General features: G+C 35.7%; 1 protein-coding gene across 1 annotated transcript in view; it reads right to left on the bottom strand.

Moving 5' to 3' along the window:
• LOC106051844 (macrophage mannose receptor 1-like) overlaps positions 1–22,745 on the bottom strand; it is a 39,848-nt gene that overhangs the window by 11,969 nt on the left and 5,134 nt on the right. Inside the window, exons 3-12 of the mRNA XM_056003966.1 lie at positions 20,601–20,743; positions 18,382–18,516; positions 13,275–13,390; positions 12,709–12,833; positions 10,119–10,300; positions 9,209–9,324; positions 5,531–5,598; positions 4,144–4,235; positions 3,367–3,442; positions 2,400–2,435 (exon numbers count right to left, since the gene is read on the bottom strand). Coding sequence (XP_055859941.1) covers positions 2,400–2,435; positions 3,367–3,442; positions 4,144–4,235; positions 5,531–5,598; positions 9,209–9,324; positions 10,119–10,300; positions 12,709–12,833; positions 13,275–13,390; positions 18,382–18,516; positions 20,601–20,743 — 1,089 coding nt within the window. The remainder of the gene's footprint in view (positions 1–2,399; positions 2,436–3,366; positions 3,443–4,143; positions 4,236–5,530; positions 5,599–9,208; positions 9,325–10,118; positions 10,301–12,708; positions 12,834–13,274; positions 13,391–18,381; positions 18,517–20,600; positions 20,744–22,745) is intronic.

Below are 22,745 nucleotides of genomic sequence, written 5' to 3'. Positions count from 1 at the left end.
CTCCACAAATCGTAATCCACTAATGCGATTCTACCCGTCTTGTTCATGTCCAAACTGTCGAATCGTTCTGTCCCAGCTCTTCCATCATAGTTCTGTATACGTCTTCTCCAAGTCAAAAGCAATGCGCCACAGGAACAGATGATCTTACTCTGGCTATGAACAAGCACTTCCAGATATAAGTTCACTAAATGTGCCTCGGATGTCTCTAAAGTTAAAATTTGGCTTTTCCTGCCTCTTCTTTATCTATTTTTTTAACATGCTTTTGTTTAAGTATGAACTAATGTGTGTTGCGAACGCCAGTTTCTGTAGCTCAGAATGCAAGAACTAGATTAGAGGTTTTTTTGTTGTTTTTTTGTGTGAAAACAAGTAACATATAACAACAACACCTAATTGTCAACTCGAGTACTATGTACGGGTGCTTCACAAGGTTGTGTGCTTTCTCCTGTACTGTACACTCTTTACACTAATGACATAAGAAGCATCTATGACTCAGTTAAACCCATTAAATTCGCTGATGATACTGTCATAGTCGGTCTTTTTTCAGAAGACGAAACTCAGTATCGAAGCTCGATAGAAGAGTTTACAAACTGGTGCACCGACAACTTTCTAGAACTGAATGTCACAAAAACTAAAGAACTTATAATAGATTTTAGAAAGAAAAAACAAACTATACGAGAACTGCAAATAAATGCTACATCTATAGAACAAGTGAAGGCATATAAATATCTAGGCGTTATCATTGATAGCAAGCTTTCGTGGGAAGACCACCTTGAAACCTAACAAAGAAAACAGCCCAGCGACTTTTTTGTTCTATACGAACTCAATAGCTTTAAACTAAATAAGAAGATCCTAAATACTTTTTACGGCGCGACAATACAAAATCTGCTAACATACGGAATAACTTGTTGGCAAGGCAACGCTTCATCTAAACTGTTGCGCCGTCTAGAAAACATCATATAAAGGGCATTAACAATTGCACTCACAACATTATCACATTTATAGGAGCCTTTTGAACAAAAGTGTCTAAGAAAAATCGAAAAAATCTTGGAAGACAACGGCCACCCGCTCCATCAGAACTACGTCAGATCGTCGCGACGCGAAGTGGGCGACTGCTGTCAATCAAGACAAGAAGAGAGGGGTACAAAAACTCGTTCGTGCCTCACTCGGTCAGACTATATCAACGCCACTCGTTGATCAGGAAACATGAAAAGGATCAAGATGCCTGTGTGTCGTCGCTGAATGAACTTTTTATGTTGTGTCTATTCAATTTATGTGTTTCTGTTGTGTTGTTTTTATATGAGAAAAGAGTATTTGTGACAACAACGAATTTCCATAAGGATCAATAATGCAGTCTTAGTCTTAGTCTTGATTTTTTAAAGACAATTCCTCCTTTACGAAGCTGATGACCTTTTGTTTGTAAGAGCGATGACTTTGCTCTTAATATGACAATATTACAAGACAGTAGACAAGACTAGAATACTAGATCTAGATAAATGGTATAGAAGATTCTAGTTTGGCTTATAGATCCAGACTTAGAAGACGTGTGCATAATGTTCCTGAATTTTTATTTATTTATTTATTTGACTCTTTAATGAATTTGTGTGCTCAAGGTATAGAGTGTCTAGACTTCCAATCCAGACCAAATTTAATTATTAGATTATTACATTGTGAACAATTAAAAACCAGGGTTTTCCTTTTGTGGCTAATAGCTAGTTGTCTTTTCACAAAGACATACATAAACTGTCAAATTTCTAGGAAAATCTTTAAAGACGTTTTTCGAAATTCGAGTCGAGTCTAGCAACCCAGATTTTTTTTTTTTAACCGATAAAGAATTTGCAAGCTGATAAGGGGAATTGTAAAACAAAACAAGCACAATAGAAAAAAATACTTAAAAAAAATAAAGCCTATCTAAATGGAAAGAATTCTGACCTTTCAAATATTATCTACTAATCTTCCCTTATTCGATATCAAGCAAAAAAATAATTACCATTTTTAATGGACTAATGGAGTAATTTTGTTTATTGATTCATGTTTTGTTAAGTACAATAAGTAATTGTTTAAAGCATCAACTTGATCGGAGAATGCGTGAGTGAGAAATAGCGTTAACATTCATTTACGTGGACTAAACCCTACACATTTTAGCCATATCTGTGAATACTGAAGTATTAGTTGCCATAATAGTAATAATTATAATAATAATAATAATAACAAAATAATGAATTACCAGTAATTAACTAATTGGTTACTTTTTTATTGATTCATGTCTTGTCTGTGTAAATGAATAATTATGCGAAGTTTTGATCCTGGATTGGATGAGGGAGAAATAACGTGTTCACACTTTTTACCAGACAGACAGAAAGACAGAGTGAGTTGATATAAGCTTTGCAAAAACAGCCTACCTTCTGTGTTTGTTTCACTGGCTACATCTGGTTGACCTGATAAATGCAAAACATTTAATTAACTCGTGTAGGTAACATAAAAACCAAGATTAAAAGGTTGTTGCTACTTGCTAAGATGCAAAGTGTTGTTTTCAGAAATTGTAAATTGTTAATAATTGTGATAACTGACATTAGGAAAAAAAAAGCAAATAAGTATTTATTTTGTATAATAGGATAAGAGAACAGTATAAATCCTAGTTGACTTGAAAGTTTATAACTTTCCTACTGCTCCCATTCTAATTTTAAGTTTCACTTTCAGTCACTAGAGAATACTTTCAATTGATTCTTTGCAGTGACATATACAAAGCAGATAGTCATAGCTTTTCTAGTTTTTGAAGTCTAAATTTGACCAACAGACAGACAGACCACAAAAAACCAATAGCTACTTTTTGCTTTTTAGTTTGCCGCTAAATATATGCAATATAACAAGCAATAGAAAAAGATTACTTTAATTTTAAAAAAAAAGCTAAACCGCTAATTACTGCAATTTGTCTGAAACGGCTTTCTGCTAATTAAATCAAAATCATTTAATGAATGAGTAACTAATTGGTTAAGTTTTGGCTTGATTCGTGTATTGTCATCGACTAGGAATAATTATGCAAAATTTCAACTTGATCCGAGAATGGGAAGTAGTAGAAACAACATGTCCAAACTTAATAAGGGCACTTAATCCATATAAACATCCACATCTCTCATTAAGTAGCGTTAATTCCCCTTATTATAATTTCAAACACAATAATTTATCATCACCAATAATTAATTAACTAATCGTTTTTTTTTTATTGTCATGTCTTGTCAGATTCAATGAATAATTGTGCAAAGTTTTAACTATATCATTTTGTACCCACCCCTGAATTATGCTCGGCTTTGTGTCTCATAGTCATTCCATTATTATAGAACAATCAAGTAATATTATGAATCCTCTTACCTCTCCTAATGGCACAGACATAAGGCCTGACAAGAATACAATTGTTGTCATTCCAATGACCATCAACGTTGAACATCTTTAAGAAGCGAAAAGTAATAGAAAATGTTTATATCAAACAGAAAGTATAAAGTAAAGAGCTCTTTTCAGTACTCGCGATAAAAGGCCCTAAGAATAACGAGGGTGTTATGTGGTCTGCACAACGACCAACCGCCTTTATTTTTCCCCAACTAATTTTAGGAACTGATTAAAGTCGGATGGACTCAGGGACGTCCTAAAAATCCATGAAGTTAAAAAATTCTAGCATTTGACGAGATTCGAACCGGAGATCTCTCAGTTCCGAAGGCAAGTGTTTTATCACTCAGCCAGCACGTCCTCTATAACAAAGAGAATGAAGAAAGTAATAAAGAAAAAAAAAAGAAAAAAAATTTCATTGACAAATACTAGCCTGGTAAAAAAAAATCAAAATAGATCTTTTTTTAAACCCTTACTTATTTATTAAATATCTTTTTTTACAAAAACACTTTTTATTTAAACTCTGTATTTTACTCATTTGTTAAATCATCTAGTATTGGTAGCCTACAGATTCAATTCGAACAATTTTTGTGGGAACCATAAAGCAAGACCAATCTACGATGTCGCAACGGGTGGGCAGTTTAGACCAAAAGATCTTTGCCACGTCTCGTGTCTTTGTTTACCAATCAAAACAATCAAAAGAAAGCACCGACGGATAGGGAAGTTATTTAGAAGTGTTTTAAAACAAATGAATTTAGATGTTACCTCGACACAATTCTCAGATACTGTGAATCTATTTGGCTCGCCTTTAGACCACATCATGTAATCAAATGGAGTCCCGTCACTCCAATGGAAGGCTGAAAATAAACAAGTCAACCTAATATGTACTGTGTAACCCTACACATAGAAGTAAGACTAAATCTCAGTGGTTGGAAAGAAACATTTTGAAAATCCGTCTTTCGATTCTCTCTAATTAGTGAATGTTTTAGAGAACGAAACTGTTTTAGAGAACGAAACTGTTTTAGAGAACAAAACTGTTTTAGAGAATGAAACTGTTTTAGAGAATGAAACTGTTTTAGAGAATGAAACTGTTTTAGAGAATGAAACTGTTTTAGAGAACGAAACTGTTTTAGAGAACGAAACTGTTTTAGAGAATGAAACTGTTTTAGAGAATGAAACTGTTTTAGAGAACGAAACTGTTTTAGAGAACGAAACTGTTTTAGAGAACGAAACTGTTTTAGAGAATGAAACTGTTTTAGAGAACGAAACTGTTTTAGAGAATGAAACTGTTTTAGAGAATGAAACTGTTTTAGAGAATGAAACTGTTTTAGAGAACGAAACTGTTTTAGAGAATGAAACTGTTTTAGAGAACGAAACTGTTTTAGAGAATGAAACTGTTTTAGAGAACGAAACTGTTTTAGAGAACGAAACTGTTTTAGAGAATGAAACTGTTTTAGAGAATGAAACTGTTTTAGAGAATGAAACTGTTTTAGAGAACGAAACTGTTTTAGAGAATGAAACTGTTTTAGAGAACGAAACTGTTTTAGAGAACGAAACTGTTTTAGAGAACGAAACTGTTTTAGAGAACGAAACTGTTTTAGAGAATGAAACTGTTTTAGAGAACGAAACTGTTTTAGAGAACGAAACTGTTTTAGAGAACGAAACTGTTTTAGAGAACGAAACTGTTTTAGAGAATGAAACTGTTTTAGAGAACGAAACTGTTTTAGAGAATGAAACTGTTTTAGAGAATGAAACTGTTTTAGAGAACGAAACTGTTTTAGAGAATGAAACTGTTTTAGAGAACGAAACTGTTTTAGAGAATGTTTTAGAGAACGAAACTGTTTTAGCGAACGAAACTGTTTTAGAGAACGAAACTGTTTTAGAGAATGAAACTGTTTTAGAGAACGAAACTGTTTTAGAGAATGAAACTGTTTTAGAGAACGAAACTGTTTTAGAGAATGAAACTGTTTTAGAGAATGAAACTGTTTTAGAGAATAAAAACTTTAACGCCCAGTTTCAGTTTACTAAGTCAATGATAGGGGTTAAAAAGAGCTTCAAGTTTTTGTATAATAAAAGATAGTGTGATTACAACAAAGGAAGAACTGTCCCATTTAAATATTGATCTGTCAGTAAACAAAAACAAAACACTAACAGTTTTTCAACTTTTCATCTGGACTATTGCGTAGACCAAGCCATATTGGTTGTAATGGAGGGTTTTTCCTGAGGAGAAAAAGACAAGATTTGAATTTCAAAAACTGTTACAGAAAATAAAATGATAAATAACAATGAGTCTCAAAAGAATTTTTATTTTTGGCTATCATAATTCTTCCATCTATGTATGTATTTATTAGAACTTTTTGCGAGAAACTAAATTTCTCAACACCTGAGTCCATGCCAATACGTATTAGCTTAATGAATTCTGAAGTCCATGCCAATGTATACGTATTAGCTTAATGAATTCTGAAGTCCATGCCAATGTATACGTATTAGCTTAATGAATTCTGAAGTCCATGCCAATGTATACGTATTAGCTTAATGAATTCTGAAGTCCATGCCAATGTATACGTATTAGCTTAATGAATTCTGAAGTCCATGCTATTTCATCAACCAATTAGATTTTATGGTCTTGACAGCGTTTATTTGAAGGATAAAGTCTGGCATGGACTAATGTCTGACTGTGTGCCCTAACCATGGGCGTAGCCAGGGGGGGGGGTGTTTGGGGTTCAACCCCCCCCCCCGAAATGAAATCCCCCCCCCCTTGGGGGAGGTCGGAATTAAGTGAATGATTTTTTGCTTTGATTTTGTTTATTTTAGGTGAGATTTTAATACTAAAACATCACTTGCCCCAGCACAACCAATGGGGTTTTGAGTTTAAAACCCCCTACCAGGGGGTTTTGAGTTTTAAAACCCCTACCAGGCGGGTTCGAGTTTAAAAACCCCTACCAGGGGTTTTGAGTTTTAAACCCCCTACTTGGGGTTTTTGCAGTTAACTCCCCCTCTTCTATAAAACAAAACAAAAAAAAAATGCAAACGAAAATCCCCTAATTCCAAGAGCACAGTTAAGGGAGATTTTGATTTTAAAACCCCCTTCAAAATTTACGATAAACCCCCTCTTCAATCTAAAAAAAAAAGCTAATTACGCACTCAAAATGTTATGAGCGTAGCTAAATGGGTTTTGACTTAGTTTTGAGTTTAAACCCCACTTCAGCGGGGTTCGAAGGTAAAAAATACCTCTTTAATAATAAAAAACAAAGCAAATTATACACTCAAAATGTTATGAGTGTAGTCAAAGGGGTTTTGAGTTTAAACTCCCCTCCAGTGGAATTTGAAGCTAAATAGTACCTCTTCAATATAAATAAAAGCAAATTACTCACTCTAAAATCTATGAGCGTAACCAAAGGCGGGGGGTTTGAGGCTAAAAAATACATCTTCAGTGTAAGAAAAAAAGCAAATTACGCACTCAAAATGCTATGAGCGTTGCCAAAAGGGGTTTTGAGTTTAAATCCCCGTTCAGAGGGGTTTGATGCTAAAAAAGACCTCTTCAATATAAAAAAAAAGCAAATTACACACTAAAATTATTTGAGCGTAGCCAATCCAATCGGGGGTTTTGAGTTTAAACCCCTTTTCTACAGATGGCGTTTTTTAAAAGTTTAAAACCCCTTTAAATGGTTTTAAGTTTAAGATCCCCCCTACAGAGCATTTTGAGGTGGAAAACCCCAAACAGAAGATTTTGACGATAAAACTTCTCTTTTCGATATAAAATCTAAAGCAAACTACTAGTGTCTATAGTCACTTAATTCCAAGAGCGTATTCAAGAGAGATTACACATTTTTACCAGTGGCAGGGCTCCCTTAATAAAATACAGTGAATAGTCATCTGCCGAAATTGAAAAACACTAAATGTGGCTCAACAAAGATGGCTAAGACAGATTTTAGGAGTCAGTTATATAAATCAAGGAAATCCTATGCCGAACTGGGAGTCGACCCCATAGTAAGATTGTGAGAGAGCGACGCATGCGGTTTGCGGGACATGTTCTCCGACAAAATGAATTACGCATAAGAAGAGTTGCAATGATATCCTATTACAACTTGACGCCACTCATTCATTGAGGGCCTTATGGCATGTGGGAAGAGGCTTCAGACATTACCAGTGACAGATTTTTATGGAAACAGCTTGACGTCAAATGCTCCGAACGGCTCGGGAGGGTCTAAATCAGTAAGCATAGCACATTAGGTTTTTGAAATAAAACTTTTTAATAACAGGAAAATGCACTGTAGATACCTCAGAATATGCTTTTTGTTGGCTTTCAATAACAGAAATAGTGCTTGGCAGCGGGGCTTCGCTTCGCGCTGGGGGAGCTTCTAGCGCTCCCCCAGACCCCTTTGCTAGAAATGGCGGGGAGTCTACAATTTTCCTCTAACTCCAGGAAGAACCTATTCTAGGGCACAATAAGCGTCTTCCGAAAGAATGATAGGTCAGAATGTAATAAAGATTATATACACACACACATACATACATATAAATATATTTTTTTCGCGGGGGGGGGGGAGAAAAAATCCCCCCCCCCCCCTAAAAAAATCCTGGCTATGCCCATGGCCCTAACATTCCCAGAAAGTCTTTTGTCTCAGAGAGTGTCCTGATCATATTAACTCTTGTTTTCCTGTCAACATGTAGTAGTAAACACGCGACACTTTTTAATGCGACATACTCGGTAAACCGACGCGGCGTGGACTCGGCAAAGATGAATGCTTCAGCAGCCCATGCGTGTTTTGACACGCAAGTCTCGCCTTCTCGTGTGCTTCTTGCTTTGTTCAGTGGGGATACATTCTGGATTGTCTTTCGGTGATTTCTATTAGAGACACTTTACCTGACGTAGTTTCTTTTTTTGTTTTTAAAGTTGACGTCTATTTTACGTCTTGTAATGTTATCAAACGTAAGCATAAAACATTATCTCTTCCTGACAAAGTGGAAAATTATTAAGAGGTATGCCCGAGACTAATTTCTTTGAAGTACAGCTAACCTTTGCTAATCTTTTTCAAAAATTTAACATCCCCCCCCCGACCGTCGGACTACCAAAGGTCAACTGTACTGCAGTATGACGAAGCTAATATGTCTTCTTAGGTAGCCTGTCTTCAGCAAGCTTCTATCAAATCACTCTTCAATTAGGCCTATACAATTATGTTTATCTTTTAATGACGTTTTCCTAAAAATGAAGGGTTTCTCTTTGAACAAGAAAAACATATAAAATATTTTTATTAAAAAAAACGATAACAAAGTTTATATTAAGTCTAATTGTATCAATTAGTTTGGATCGATCATGTGATTAAATTTGTTATAGATCTAGACTAATAGACTAACAATAATCTGTGCAATTAGAAATATCTTTACCAATTGTTTTTGTTAAGCGCGATTTCATGCTTTTAGCTTTCTCGATGCGCTATGATCCTATTACTGGTCTGGACCTATTAGGGACAAGAAGGGAGGAACAAGGAGGGGGGTATCTGTGAATGTTACCGTGATTACTTTTTAAATGCATTTTTAAAAAAGTTGTCCGACTTGAATTTGAACTCAGGACTCACCTTCCTCGAGGAGACTAATTTAACCACATCTGTCAAGTACAATTTCTTTTCCGTTGTTCGATACCAAACAAAATAATTAATTTCCAAAAGTTAATTAACCAATTGAATACTTTTTTTAATATTGATTCTTGTTTTGTCAAGTACAAGAAATTATTGTGCAAATTTCAACTTAATCCCACATTGGGTGTGTACGTGTATAACTAAGCGTCCTGTTAGTTCTAATTTCTTACATTACTAAGTGATTGACCTACTTGATTAGCTCTAATAAATATTCCTGTATGTCGCCATCGTGAATGCTGGGTAAATTGCCTCCAAGTTTTTGACAGGAAGATTGAGACTGGATCCAGGTCTTTCTTTGACTGAAATACTAAACAGACATTTGGAAGTTAATTCTGAAACAGTGTTTTTAAAGATGTCCTAGACGTTTGTTCCCAAACTCTCTTTAAATTATGCAATTATTTTAATTAATTTCCGTTTCAAATTATTTATAACGATAAAACAAGCAATAGAAAAAAAGAATACTTTAAAAAAAAAAAAAAAAAAAAAAGCATATCCAAGAGAAGGAACCGATAAGTGCTGCCATTTATCCGAAAATTACCATCCTTTCTGCTATATAAAATAAAATTTATTAATTAGTACTAAATGATTAACTAATTGGTTAATTTGATTCGTGTATTGTATCAATTAGGATTAATTGTGTTAAATTTCAACTTGATCCAAGAATAGGAAGTGGGAGAAAAAAAAATTCAAAACGTAATTCGGGACTAAATTCATATATATATTAGCATTTATTCGGAATTACTCCCCTTATTTCAAAATCAAACAAAATAATTAATCACCATCAATTAATTAACTAATTGTTTTCTTTATTCTTTTATTGATTCATGTCATGATTCAAAGCATAATGCTGCAAAGTTGTAACTTATCCGAGAGTGGAAAATGGGAGAAAAAACTTTTTTTTACTAGACAGACAGACAGACAGAGTTGATACAAACTTTGTAAACACTGCCCGGCACAATGACCCTTATGCCCCGCTGCTCCCTTCACCACTGCACTGTTGCCCGTTATACGTTTTACACGTTTTCAATGTATGTGTGTATATACATGTGTATGTTTGACTTCATGTGTGTGTGTGTGTTAAGATAGTATAATAAACCTTACTTTGTAGCAGAAGTCATTTCTAGGCATCCAAGAGCTAGGGCATGTCTGAGGCTTGTCTGTTGCTTGCTCCACAAGTTCTTGGCGCCTAGTTTCACAAATAAACTCCATTGTGTCGTTACAGTGACGTAATTCCAAAACGTGGAAATCTGCGTTGATTGCGAAGCAGCTGAGACTATGAAGCTCTGGCATGGTGAATGTATGAAATGATTTTATATGGAACTTTTTTTAAAACTAGATTTTAATTAAAATGAACTTAATGAATGTTTAATAATTTCATAACAGAAGATAAGAACTAAGAAGGAAGGAGGTGTGGTGACTGAGCTGCAAAGCGCTTGGCTTCCAAACCGGAGGTTCGAATCCTAGTGGAGACTGGGATTTTAAATTTCGGGATCTTTGGGTGCCTCTGAGTCCACCCAGCTCTAATGGGTAACTGACATTAGTTGGGGAAAAGTAAAGGCGGTTGGTCGTTGTGCTGGCCGCATGACACCCTCGTTAATCGTGGCCACAGAAACAAATGACCTTTACGCATCTGCCCTATAGATCACCAGGTCTGAAAAGGGAACTTTTTTTTAAAACGCATGTGCTAATCTAGTCTAGACTTGCTAAGTCATTGATTTTTCTGGCTGATTCAGGCAAATAATGATCATGATTTTTTCCATTTTAAATAGTAAAGTGTCAACTTTTTACTGTGTCTTCTATACGAAATAATGAAGCCAACTTGTTTAAAATGAATATGCATTGTGACATTTTCATTATTTTTTAAGTTAACATTTTAAAAAGGTTATCCATGGCATGATAGAACATGTATAGTCATGAGTAATCAGATATATTTTAAGAGTGAAGTCATTCAGATTGCTATTGAAATGGTGGTCATTTATAAAATACAAAATGTTTACAAAAGATTTAAAATAATTCAAGGTACATAAATTTTTCACTTCTTGATAACATTCGTTAGATATTTCGTTGCTCTGGGTAATTTACACACTATTTTTGTAAATTTCTTATTGGTTCAAATTTTATTATTCTTATACAGGGGTATAGCTTTCAAAATTCTTAAGAACAACAATCACCTTAATATCTATTGTGAGAAAAAATCTTTTAAGTTTTGAAATTATATCAATTGATCTTGCAAGCAATAAAAAAAATGCGTTTAAACATTGAACAACGTACTCGATACACACCATTGTTCTGACACTATTTACACATACGTTTAAACATTGAACAACGTACTCGCTACACACCATTGTTCTGACACTATTTACACATACGTTCGATCAGTGTTTCCCAAACTGTGTACCGCGGAAGTGTTTTGCGAGGCCTGAACTACGAACTAATGGGATAAATAACATGTAGGCTATCACGTGAATTCATCTCTCTAAACAAGAAAATAAAAAAAGTACTTTAAAAAAAAAGCTTTTATTATTAAGTATACTTGTATCAATTAGTTTGGATCAGGCATATCATTAGAATTGTAATAGATCTCGAATTACATAAAGAAGCATTTATAAAATTAATTAAAAATTTAAAAAAAGGACTTGAATTCGAACGCATGGCTCAAGCCTTTTCAGACTTCTCAAGCCAACAGGTAAACACTCAGCTAGTGGAGAGGGTATGAACATAAAGAATTGTAAAGTTATCTCTTGTTTCTCTAGTCTCGTCCTATTTTTAAGTTTGTGTTCACTAAGACTCAGGCGACTGACTATAAAGGGGACTAATTCAGCTTATACCACCACTTCAGTCAATAACAATTTCTTTCCTTTTTCGAGATACCAAGCAAAATAATTTATTACCAATAGTTAATAAACTAATTGTTTATTTTTATTTTTTCTTTATTGATTCTTGTGTTGTCAGGTAAAAGAAATAATTGTGCAAAATATCAGCTTGATCCGAGTTTGGGTGTTGGAGAAGTGACGTGGACACACTTTTGTCTAGACACAGTGAGATGATATAAGCTTTGTACAAATAAACAACGTGTTCCATTAAATACCCAGAATGTGCGTGTTCCATTAAATACCCAGAATGTGCGTGTTCCATTAAATACTCAGAATGTGCGAGTTCCATTAAATACCCAGAATGTGCGTGCTCCATTAAATACTCAGAATGTGCGAGTTCCATTAAATACTCAGAATGTGCGTGTTCCATTAAATACTCAGAATGTGCGAGTTCCATTAAATACTCAGAATGTGCGAGTTCCATTAAATACTCAGAATGTGCGAGTTCCATTAAATACTCAGAATGTGCGAGTTCCATTAAATACTCAGAATGTGCGAGTTCCATTAAATACTCAGAATGTGCGAGTTCCATTAAATACTCAGAATGTGCGAGTTCCATTAAATACTCAGAATGTGCGTGTTCCATTAAATACTCAGAATGTGCGTGTTCCATTAAATACTCAGAATGTGCGAGTTCCATTAAATACTCAGAATGTGCGAACTATTCTGTTGTGGAAAAAGTTTTGGAAACGCTTTGTTAGATGATGAGAAAAAAAACCCAGATTGACCGAGATATCACAGACAGTTGAGTTCTAATGACCGAATGAATAATTTGAAGTGAAATTAAAACAAAGACTAATGGACATTTTCTTGTATACCTGTAGTTATAAGTGTCAAGTTTTGCTCAGGTAACCAGCTGGCCCATGTCTCATTTCTGACAAATCCGATCCAATACTTGTTTGTTTGTGATCCAAAAACAGATTTCATAAACGTCCTCGTGACACTGCCAGAAACAGAAGAGAAATTGATCTTGAAAAGACACACAAGAAATAGCATTGGAAAGATGGGGAACATTTTATTTTTAGATATGATTTTTTTATGAATATTTTCCCCTCAGAAAATTAATGCAACTTGTGATAACATCCATCTAATCTGGCGTGTCTCAAACTGGGGGCTCCTCCAGTAAAATCGCGTGGGGAAACACTTTAAGCCCTCACAAGTCACCATTGTAAGGTTGTGCATGTTGATAGTTTGTAGTTCATAGTTTCTGATATTCATGTTGAAAATATTGAAACCTGCCTTTTTAAACTGCCTGGGCGGATTACTTGGGAGCTGATTTTGAGTTCACACGAACTTTCTTGTAATCTTGTTTTGCAGACGAATGTTTGTTACATCTACAATTAAAAACTAGAAGGGATTTAAAAAAAAAAACGAAACAACAAACTTGTTTGAGATAGTCACCAAACTTCCTTTCTGATGTTCACAAAGTCTCTGAGCCTCGTCCCAAGATTTGTGTTCTTTGTGCACTGTATAGCAGGTGTCGTCATAGGCATAGCCTCCCTTGAATTATAAATGAATATGTTTGTCACCACCTCAAAGTTGGTGCCATAGTGTAGAAACCCTATTTCTATATTGTGAATGTTATTTCTATATTGTGAATGTTATTCACAACTCATGTTGCACTAAGGGGAACACTTTTGACCTTAAGTGAACCAGAGTTAAGAGCAGTCAGTCAATATAGGGAGCACTGGCGGATCCAGGGGGGGGGGGTGGTAGGGGCGATCACCCCCCCCCCCACTCGGCCAACCCCCCCCCCCGCCGAAAAGAGGGGGGGGCGGACGAATTTTAGTATAGAATTCACACAATTTGTATACGAATTTATTACTTATGTTAATAATATATACTAATTATTTATATTTCAACCTATTTTTAGATTATTTCGCCCCCCCCTTTTCTAGTATTTTGGCCGATTTGGTAGGGTCGGGAGGAGGCGATGGCATCAATCCGCCCCCCCCCCCCCACCATAAACTTTCGAGTGGGGGGGCGGTCCTATTTATTTGTAGAAATCACAGCTTGCTAATAGAATCAATTAAATATCTATATGATTAAAACTTTTTATTGGTATTTTAACAGGTCTTTATATTATGTCATTCATTTTTGGCCGATTGGAAGGGGAGGAGCGAATACCTCTACTGCTCTTCCCATCTAAACCCTTTGAGTGGGGGGGGGCGGTCCTACTTTTATGGAGAAATCATAGTATGTGAACCACTAGCGGATCCAGAACTTCGGAGTGGGGGGGGGGCGATTTTTTTCCAAACCCTAACCCTAATGCCCAGTAAACCCTAACCCTATGCATAAACGTGCGTACAGCATATATATATATATATATTATATATATATATATATATATATATATATATATATATATATATGAAAATAAAAAAAAATAAAAAAGCAGTGTTTCTTAACATTCGGCGAAAAAAAAAAATCATGTTGAGGCCTTTCTCTTGATAGCTTGGGGTTCTGGGGGAATCACTGTTAGCCTCCTCATTGGGGCCAAAAGCGTTATCTTGTATATTTCACTGCAGAAACGCATTCTAATTGTATCTACATCTCATTATTTATCATTGGGGTTCGGGGCGAAGCCCCGACGCCAAAAGTGTTTTCTTGGATTCTTCACTGCAGAAACGCATTCTCCTGACAACTTCAGCTCATAATTAATCAGTGGGATTCGGGGCGAAGCCCCGACGCCAAAAGCGTTTTCTTGTATAATTCACTGACATCTAGAGCTCATAAGTAATCAGTGAGGTTCGGGGCGTAGCCCCGACGCCAACAGCGATTTCTTGCATTCTTCACTGCAGAAACGCATTTCCATGACATCTACAGCTCATTATTTATTAGTGGGGTTCGGGGCGAAGCCCCGACGCCAAAAGCGTTTTCTTACATTCTTCACTGCAGAAATGCATTCTCCTGACATCTAGAGCTCATAAGTAATCAGTGAGGTTCGGGGCGTAGCCCCGACGCCAAAAGCGATTTCTTGCATTCTTCACTGCAGAAACGCATTTCCATGACATCTACAGCTCATTATTCATCCTATTAAAAAAGGAACTTTTGAAAAAAGTTTTACTTGAAAAATATTCTAATATGAATTTATAGGCCTTTACTACATTGCAAATAAAACGATTAGAAGATACCCCACATATTTAGATTAAGGCTTTGAGGATCGCCGCCGAAAACAAAAGTTCGAAAAATAATATTTATATAAAAAAAAGCTCATTTGTAAGTTATACATTTATTTCAATAGGCATGTTTGTAACTTTGTTTTGTTACAGAACTATAATCTAAAGCTCTAAAATAAATTTCTGAAGTGGGAGGAGAAATGAAGTGGGCAAATTAGATTCTACTCTAAATTTTTTTGCAATTTTAGGATTCAAGCATAAATTGTGAGCTGTGTCCCAAATTTAACTAGAAAAATTGCAGATTGAGTAAAGATTGAAAAAAGGCAGATTGGAAAAGAATATTTCTGTTGAAAACTCATCTCAATCGTTATTCTTCTACTGAGAAATTTGGTATGAATTCCAAATTTTCCAAAGCAAAGTCTTTCGTTAAAAAATTATGATAAAAAATGATGAAATGACATAAACTCTGTCGCCATATTTGACTTTTCTGTTTTAAAACATCGCGTTTTCGTCTGGAAAAAGAGGGGCGGTAGAGTGAAAACGATTAATCCTCGCTCCTTTTTATAATATTTGCTAATGATTGCATTTGGCATTAAAGAATAGGGGTGGGGCGACTCGATATAAGAATTTAATTTATAGCATATATAAATAATATTAGTGACAGATTTTTTTTTTAAATTGTAATATCTTAACTATAAAACAAAAAAAGAAAAAGTATTGTTTTGTCCGATGGGCGGAAGGCGATTGCAAGTATCGCCCCTCCCACCTGGTACAACCCTTTTTCATTTTATATTTACTAATGATAAAATTTGATATTAGAGTGTGGTGCGACATAATATACAATGGGTTCACATATCAATATGTAGCTAATATTATATAGATATTCAACTTATTTTGTTCACAAACTATGATTTCTGCATAAAAATAGGACTGCCCCCCCACTCAGAGGGCTAGAGTGGGGAAGACAATACAAACAATTCCCCCCCCCCCTTTACCCCACCGAATCGGCCAAGATACCATAAAGGGAGCGACATAATATAAAAATTATATTTTAACTCAACTAATTTTGCTCACAAACTATGATTTTCCCATTAAAGTAGGACCGCCCCCCCCCCCACTCAAAGGGTTTAGGTGGGAAAGGCAGTAGAAGTATTCCCCCCCCCCCCATCGGCCAACAGGGGAAAGACATAATATAAAGATTGGTTAAAACACTAATAACAAGTTTTAATCATAGATATTTAATTGTTATTGTTAGCAAGCTTTGATTTCTACAAATAAATTGGACCGCCCCCCCACTCGAAAATTTATGGAAGGGGGGGGGGGGGGCGGTATTGATGCCATCCCCCCCCCCCCGCCCGACCCCATTAAGTCAGCCAACATACTGGGGGGGGGCGAAATAATCTTTAAAAAGTTGAAATATAAATAATTAGTATATATTATTAACATAAGTAATAAATTCGTATACAAATTGTGTTTAATTCTATACTAAAATTCGTCCGCCCCCCCCCGTTCGGGGGGGGGGGGGGTTGGCCGAGTGGGGGGGGCGATCGCCCCTACCGCCCCCCCCCCCTGGATCCGCCAGTGATGTGAACAAAATTAGTCGAATATCTATATAATATAAACAGGTGGAAGTGCGATACATCACCTTCCCCCCCCCCCCCCCAATCGGACAAACCAATACTTTTTCTTTTTGTATTATAGTAAGAAATTACAAAATAAAAAAATCTGTCACTAATATAATTTATATATGCTATAAAGTAAATTATTAAATCGGGTCGCCCAACCTCTATTCTTTAATGCAAAATGCAATCATTAGCAGAAATTATAAAAAGGAGGGAGGATTAATCGTTTTCATTTTACCGCCCTTCCCCTTTCCAGACAGAGTTTGTGTAATTTCACATGAATTTATCCATAACTATTGTAAGAAAGACTTTTGCTCTGGAAAAGTTATAATTCAAACGAAATTTTTCAATATAACAGTCACGGTTGAGATGAGTTCAAAAGCCAGATAATCTTTTCCTAGTCGACTTTTCCAACCTTTACTCTATCTCATATTTTTCTAGTTAAATAAATTTAGGACTATAACTCACAATTTATGCTTACATTTTATTGAATATTATTAATCGAATATTTTTTTTTCGGCGGCGATCCTCAAAGCCTTAATCTAAATATGTTGGGTATCTTATCTTTTCAAAGAACAAATCGGTTGTATTTGCAATGTATTAAGGGACTATAAATTCATATTAGAATATTTTTCCACATTATTCAAAAGGCCCTTTATAATAGAATGAATAATGAGCTCTAGGTCAGGAGAATGCGTTACTGCAGTGAAGAATGCCAAAAAACGCTTTTAGCGTTGAGGCTTCGCCCCGAACCCCACTAATAACTAATGAGCTGTAGATGTCAGGAGAAAGCGTTTCAGTCGTGAAAAATTGAAGAAAACGCTTTTGGCGTTGGGGCTTCGCCCCGAACCCCACTGATAAACAATGAGCTGTAGATGTCAGGAGAATGCGTTTCTGCAGTGAAAAATGCAAGAAAACGCGTTTTGCGTCGGGGCTTCGCCCCGAACCCCACTGAAGAAACTTACAACGCTTTCCCAGACCCCCAAGCGTGCAAGAGAAAGGCCTCAACATGACTGTTTTTTTTCCTGTTTTATTTTTTCGCCGAAGATTGAGAAACAGTCTTATTTTATTCTCATATATCGAATATATATATATATATATATATATATATATATATATATATATATATATATATATATATATATATATATATATATATATATATATATATATATATGCTGTACGTTTATTCATAGGGTTAGGGTTTACTGGGCGTTAGGGTTAGGGTTCGGAAAAAAATCGCCCCCCCCCCCACTCCAAAGTTCTGGATCCGCCAGTGATAGGGAGTTGGTAGCAAGCACTTGATAGAGTCACTTAATATAGTCAGTTGAGTTAGTTGTTTAAAGAAGTTGGTTATAGATTAGTTTAAAAGTTATTATTTATTCGCCATATTTCTAAAGAGGATTAATACTGATCATTACTGGATTGAATTGTGTATCATATTCAATATGTGGTGTTATTACTTATATTAAACTTATTTGTGTCTGCCACATCAAGTGTCATTTCCTTATTCTGTGCATTATAATATGAACCCAACGTCACCACCACGCCTACATAGATAAACCAACAATAATATCACAGCATCAAAACATAACCACAGTGACATTTATGGTGTCAAAATAACAATGTTATTTAGAATGAAGTTTGTATTATTATAAGTGTGAGTTTATGAGATATACTTTTTCTTTTTTTTTTTACCGAGTTTGAATACAACTACTAACTTTGGACCTCTACTACTGTATTGACTTACAGACTGACATCCCTTGGAATGTAAAGCGGCTTCCGATGAAGGCAACAGTATATTCAATGGCCTCTTACAAATATACCCGTTGACAACTAGATTTGTGGTTTTTGAATCACATTGAGTTGATCGCCATTTACCTCCCTTAAAAGTAAAATCAAAACAAAATTTAACTAATTTAATTATTTTATTAGATTACTATATAAAGAAAATGTCTAACATTCTGACCACAACATTAGACTTTTAGGCTAGTATGCTATATATAGTGGATATTCAAAATCAAAGGACAGTACCGCAATTAGACTTAAAAAGGCCCTAAGACATTTGAGATATGTGGCCCGTTATAAATCCATTTCTTATATGTCAGTGCTATAACAGGCGGCCCAAGGATGTAATCAGGTCCAGCCCTTGTTTGGATACATGATTTAAGTCTAGCCAGTTTTGTCATATCTAGTGTGTTCAGGTGGGAAAAAAAGTAATGGATGTTGAGCTTTGAGCAGTTCTCTCATTATGCTTATATCTAATAGAGGGCTATATCTAATAGAGTATATCTAATAGAGGGCTATATCTAATAGAGGGCTATATCTAATAGAGTATATCTAATAGAGGGCTATATCTAATAGAGGGCTACATCTAATAGAGGGCTATATCTAATAGAGTATATCTAATAGAGGGCTCTATCTAATAGAGGGCTCTATCTAATAGAGGCCTATATCTAATAGAGGCGTATATCTAATAGAGGCGTATATCTAATAGAGGCCCACACAAACGACTGAAATCTATTTCACCCTTATCCTCTTCGAGCGTTTCTCAAACGTTGGGATCCACCTCTAGTTGGGCGAGACATAGGCTAATGAAGAGGGTGCTAATGCATTTGGCTGGAGGCGTCTGGGACAAGGTGTATTGAATCATGAATAGAATTCTAGAGTCAACTCGTCTTTGTACGTACAATTTCTCTCGAATGACGCATCACCGATTCGTTGACCACCAAAGTGCAAAAGTGTTGCTTTGCTAGGAGTCAAGGATCAGGTCAATTCTTTCAGCCTGAGTAACGCCGAACCTGCCTTTATTTCAAAGACTATATTTTAACAAAAAAAAAATAACGTTCTAGAGCCTCCTACAAATGGTAGGATACTCACGACAACACTTAAATGTTACTTTAATAGCAGGGGTGGTCTGGATGTCTAATTCAGCCCTGACTTTACTATACTATCCGGCTCACTAACTGCGTTCATATGATGGATGATTCATACCTGTCTTTATAATATGTTAAAGTTGCTAATGCATACGTTAGTTTAATACGTAACGTATTGTATTGCTTCATGTTGGTTGCTGGTAGACTATAGTTAATGTACATAAAGTTTCCAAGCGCAATCTAAAATATTTTGAATTAAATAGATCTACTTCATTGTGATCTAAGTAATGCATGTTCACAATTCGCTTATTCTTTATGGCTTTTGGAAAGAGAGGCTTTAGTTTGTTCACGTTAATGGAATTGAAGCTCTTTTCAGGTGCTCGTATACGAATAGACCTACAGGCTCTTTGGTTTTACGAAAATGTGTTCGTTTCTTATTCTCTGAAAAAAAAAAACAGCATTATATAGCACCTCCTTCGTGATCGAAGATGTAAAAAGCCGGCCGCATACGTGGCATGGGTAGGTTTGGTCAGTTGCATATAGACCTGCTTCTTCTCTCAGCTTTTCGTTGGTTCGGCGCTCTTTCACCCTGGCCACATTATAAAAGGTAAGACGAAGACCTATCCTCACTCTCCGTGGCCCTTTATTACACAATCTTTTTCAACGTATTCAACGTATTAAGAGTATAAATACAATTTTAAGCGGTTCATTAGACGGTCGACCAACCGGCCTATTGTATTCCTGCCCACCGGATGTTTGCCCGAATGTTCTCATGGTCAATCCGCCACTGCTTAATTTGCATAGTTAAAATACCACCTAAACTGAATGGTGGATTACTCAAGTGGCACATTCGCTTCACGGCTGCAGTCTTCTCGTTATGTGGACTCTCAGGCAATAAGAAAGAGTTACACTGTTGTAGGTATAGAGTGACACGGCTCGGAATGGGTCAAGCAAGAATATTAAAAAAATGTATCCGCGTATCACGTGGTTTGGGCGACAGATGTCTCACTTAATAAACTAAACAATGGTAGGTCTAGTTTTAACTATGTACCAATGACTCACCTCTTGCTGTAAGTATGTACCAATGACTCACCTCTTGCTGTAAGTATGTACACTGATTGCTGTTTTTCTTTGGCTCCTGTTTGGCCCACAGGGTGAAGTCAACGGATTCACTGCTGGACCAGGCAAAATGTGCAGATACTTCAAGACAACTTAAACCAATCCAAAATGACTTCCCTATTTTAATATGAAGCAAATTAAAAGCTCAAATTGTTGGAATTATATTATCATTTTATCATAGAAAGTACAGACGTTCCATCAAAAGTGAAGATAATTAAAAAGTGAAGATAAATTAATTAAGCTAATCAAGTCATAAATGTCAATCAGAAACTTCAACTCTGCTAAGCCATTGGTTTTCCTGGCTAATTCAGGCAGCCCATTCCATGTTCTGGCACTAGGAAAAAAAAAGGGCGCCCAAAGGCCGATTGCTCCAATTGGACCCCGCGCCTGTCGGAGGCCCCGTAATTTGCATTAAGCATATCACTATCAGTCTTGGTAATTGCCCACAGGCTTTTAAAGATGTTGGAAGTGTAGACCTGTCATACGATTGACGTAACTTTAATTAACCCACAGGCACCTATTGCGTTTGTGTTGCTTCCTATGCATGTTGTATGACAAATGTTCGTAGAGTTGTTATTGTACATCTGTTACGCTGAGGTTGTCAATTGTAGTCAATCTTATCTTATAATGATCTAATTAATAGTAGTAATCGTTGTTATTGTAAACAAATTTAGAGAAGAGGGGCCTTGCAAGCATCCATTAAATTGGGCCCTGCAATTCCTAAGGCCGGCTCTGAGAGTAATAAAAGAGCGCTTGTATGAACTTGTCCTAGCTTACGGAATAAGACATGAACCTTTATCATTGTGTCTTTCTGAGTATTTTATTACTTTTTAAAAATTAGTAACTTATGGTGCAATGCTTAATGAATTATTGGACAAAAGATTTTTACTAAATTATTAAATTCTTACTAACTTTACTATTTTAACTGTGAATAGATCTTGCTTTAAATGATTTAACTGTATGAAATTTAGCCCTTGAAGGATTACGGGAACGACATGGCCTAAATTGTGTCGATGTGTCTAAAAACTCAAAATCATTATTGGCACTTTACTGTTTAATCGTTTGTCCTTAATTATTTCCAAGTTTAGTTCTTCTACCGATGGTGTTACTCTAATCTAAATCTCATGCTTCTATGTAGTGTCTGTTATTATTATTAAATTATTATTATTATTATTATTATTATGTGAAAAACGAGGGAGTATTCATCCTCTGGCAGTTTCGCTAAAGAGAAACAATATTCATTGTAGTTCCTTTATCGGTTTTCACTGAGGCAGGTCTGCAGCAGTGCCGCCCTCTGACAGATAAAGAAAATCTTCTTAGGAATTTTAAGGGCCATGAAGGTATTTTTGAGGTCAGTTGTCATTATCCCCTCGGTTGATATAACAATTGGGTATATTATTATTTTAGATAACTTCCATAAACGCAAGCTTATACTTATTTGTTTTTCCATTTCAGTTTATGTGAGACAGTGGTACGGCGACGTCAGTAATGGTAGCGTTGTTTTTTTTATCATTAAACAGCAGATCAGGGCGATTAAAATCTACCGTTTTTGTCAGTCAAGGTAGGCCTATTCGAGTACAATAAGTAATCAGTAGAAATCGAGAACCTCCTTTGTCGAGTATTTTTAGTGAGAAGTGTCATCTTCATTGATGAAATTACGTGACATAGCCAAGTGTTGGTGTATTAATTTTGCAACTAGGTTATGGTGACCTAGGTAGGCAGATTCTGATACGGCTGAACATCCTGCCATTATGTTTTCATATGACTCACCCGAATTTCCACATTTTCGGCATTTGTTATCAACATTAAGTTTTAGGGTATGCGTCTCGTTATTTTTTGTCCTAAATACTCTGTCCTGTATTGCTGTCACAAAGCCTTCAGTGCCGTTGTACTAGTTTCATACATTAATTACATGACACACAAAAATGTCATTCACCTGGGATGGACTCAGAGACACTCTTGAAGTCAAAATAGAAAATCAGAAAACATGATTTTTCAACGTCAGTCTCAGTTGATTATTGTACTGGCCAATGCTATCCTGGTAAACCTTTTGGCCTTTTCTGCTATAGACCTTATCCTGGTGGCAAACTAAACTAAGTATAACTTTTAAAGACAAGTA

Source organism: Biomphalaria glabrata, chromosome 11 (assembly GCF_947242115.1).
Source record: "Biomphalaria glabrata chromosome 11, xgBioGlab47.1, whole genome shotgun sequence".
Lineage (NCBI taxonomy): Eukaryota > Metazoa > Mollusca > Gastropoda > Planorbidae > Biomphalaria > Biomphalaria glabrata.
Note: the sequence above shows the minus strand (reverse complement) of the source record. Positions and strands in the feature narration are given on the sequence as shown.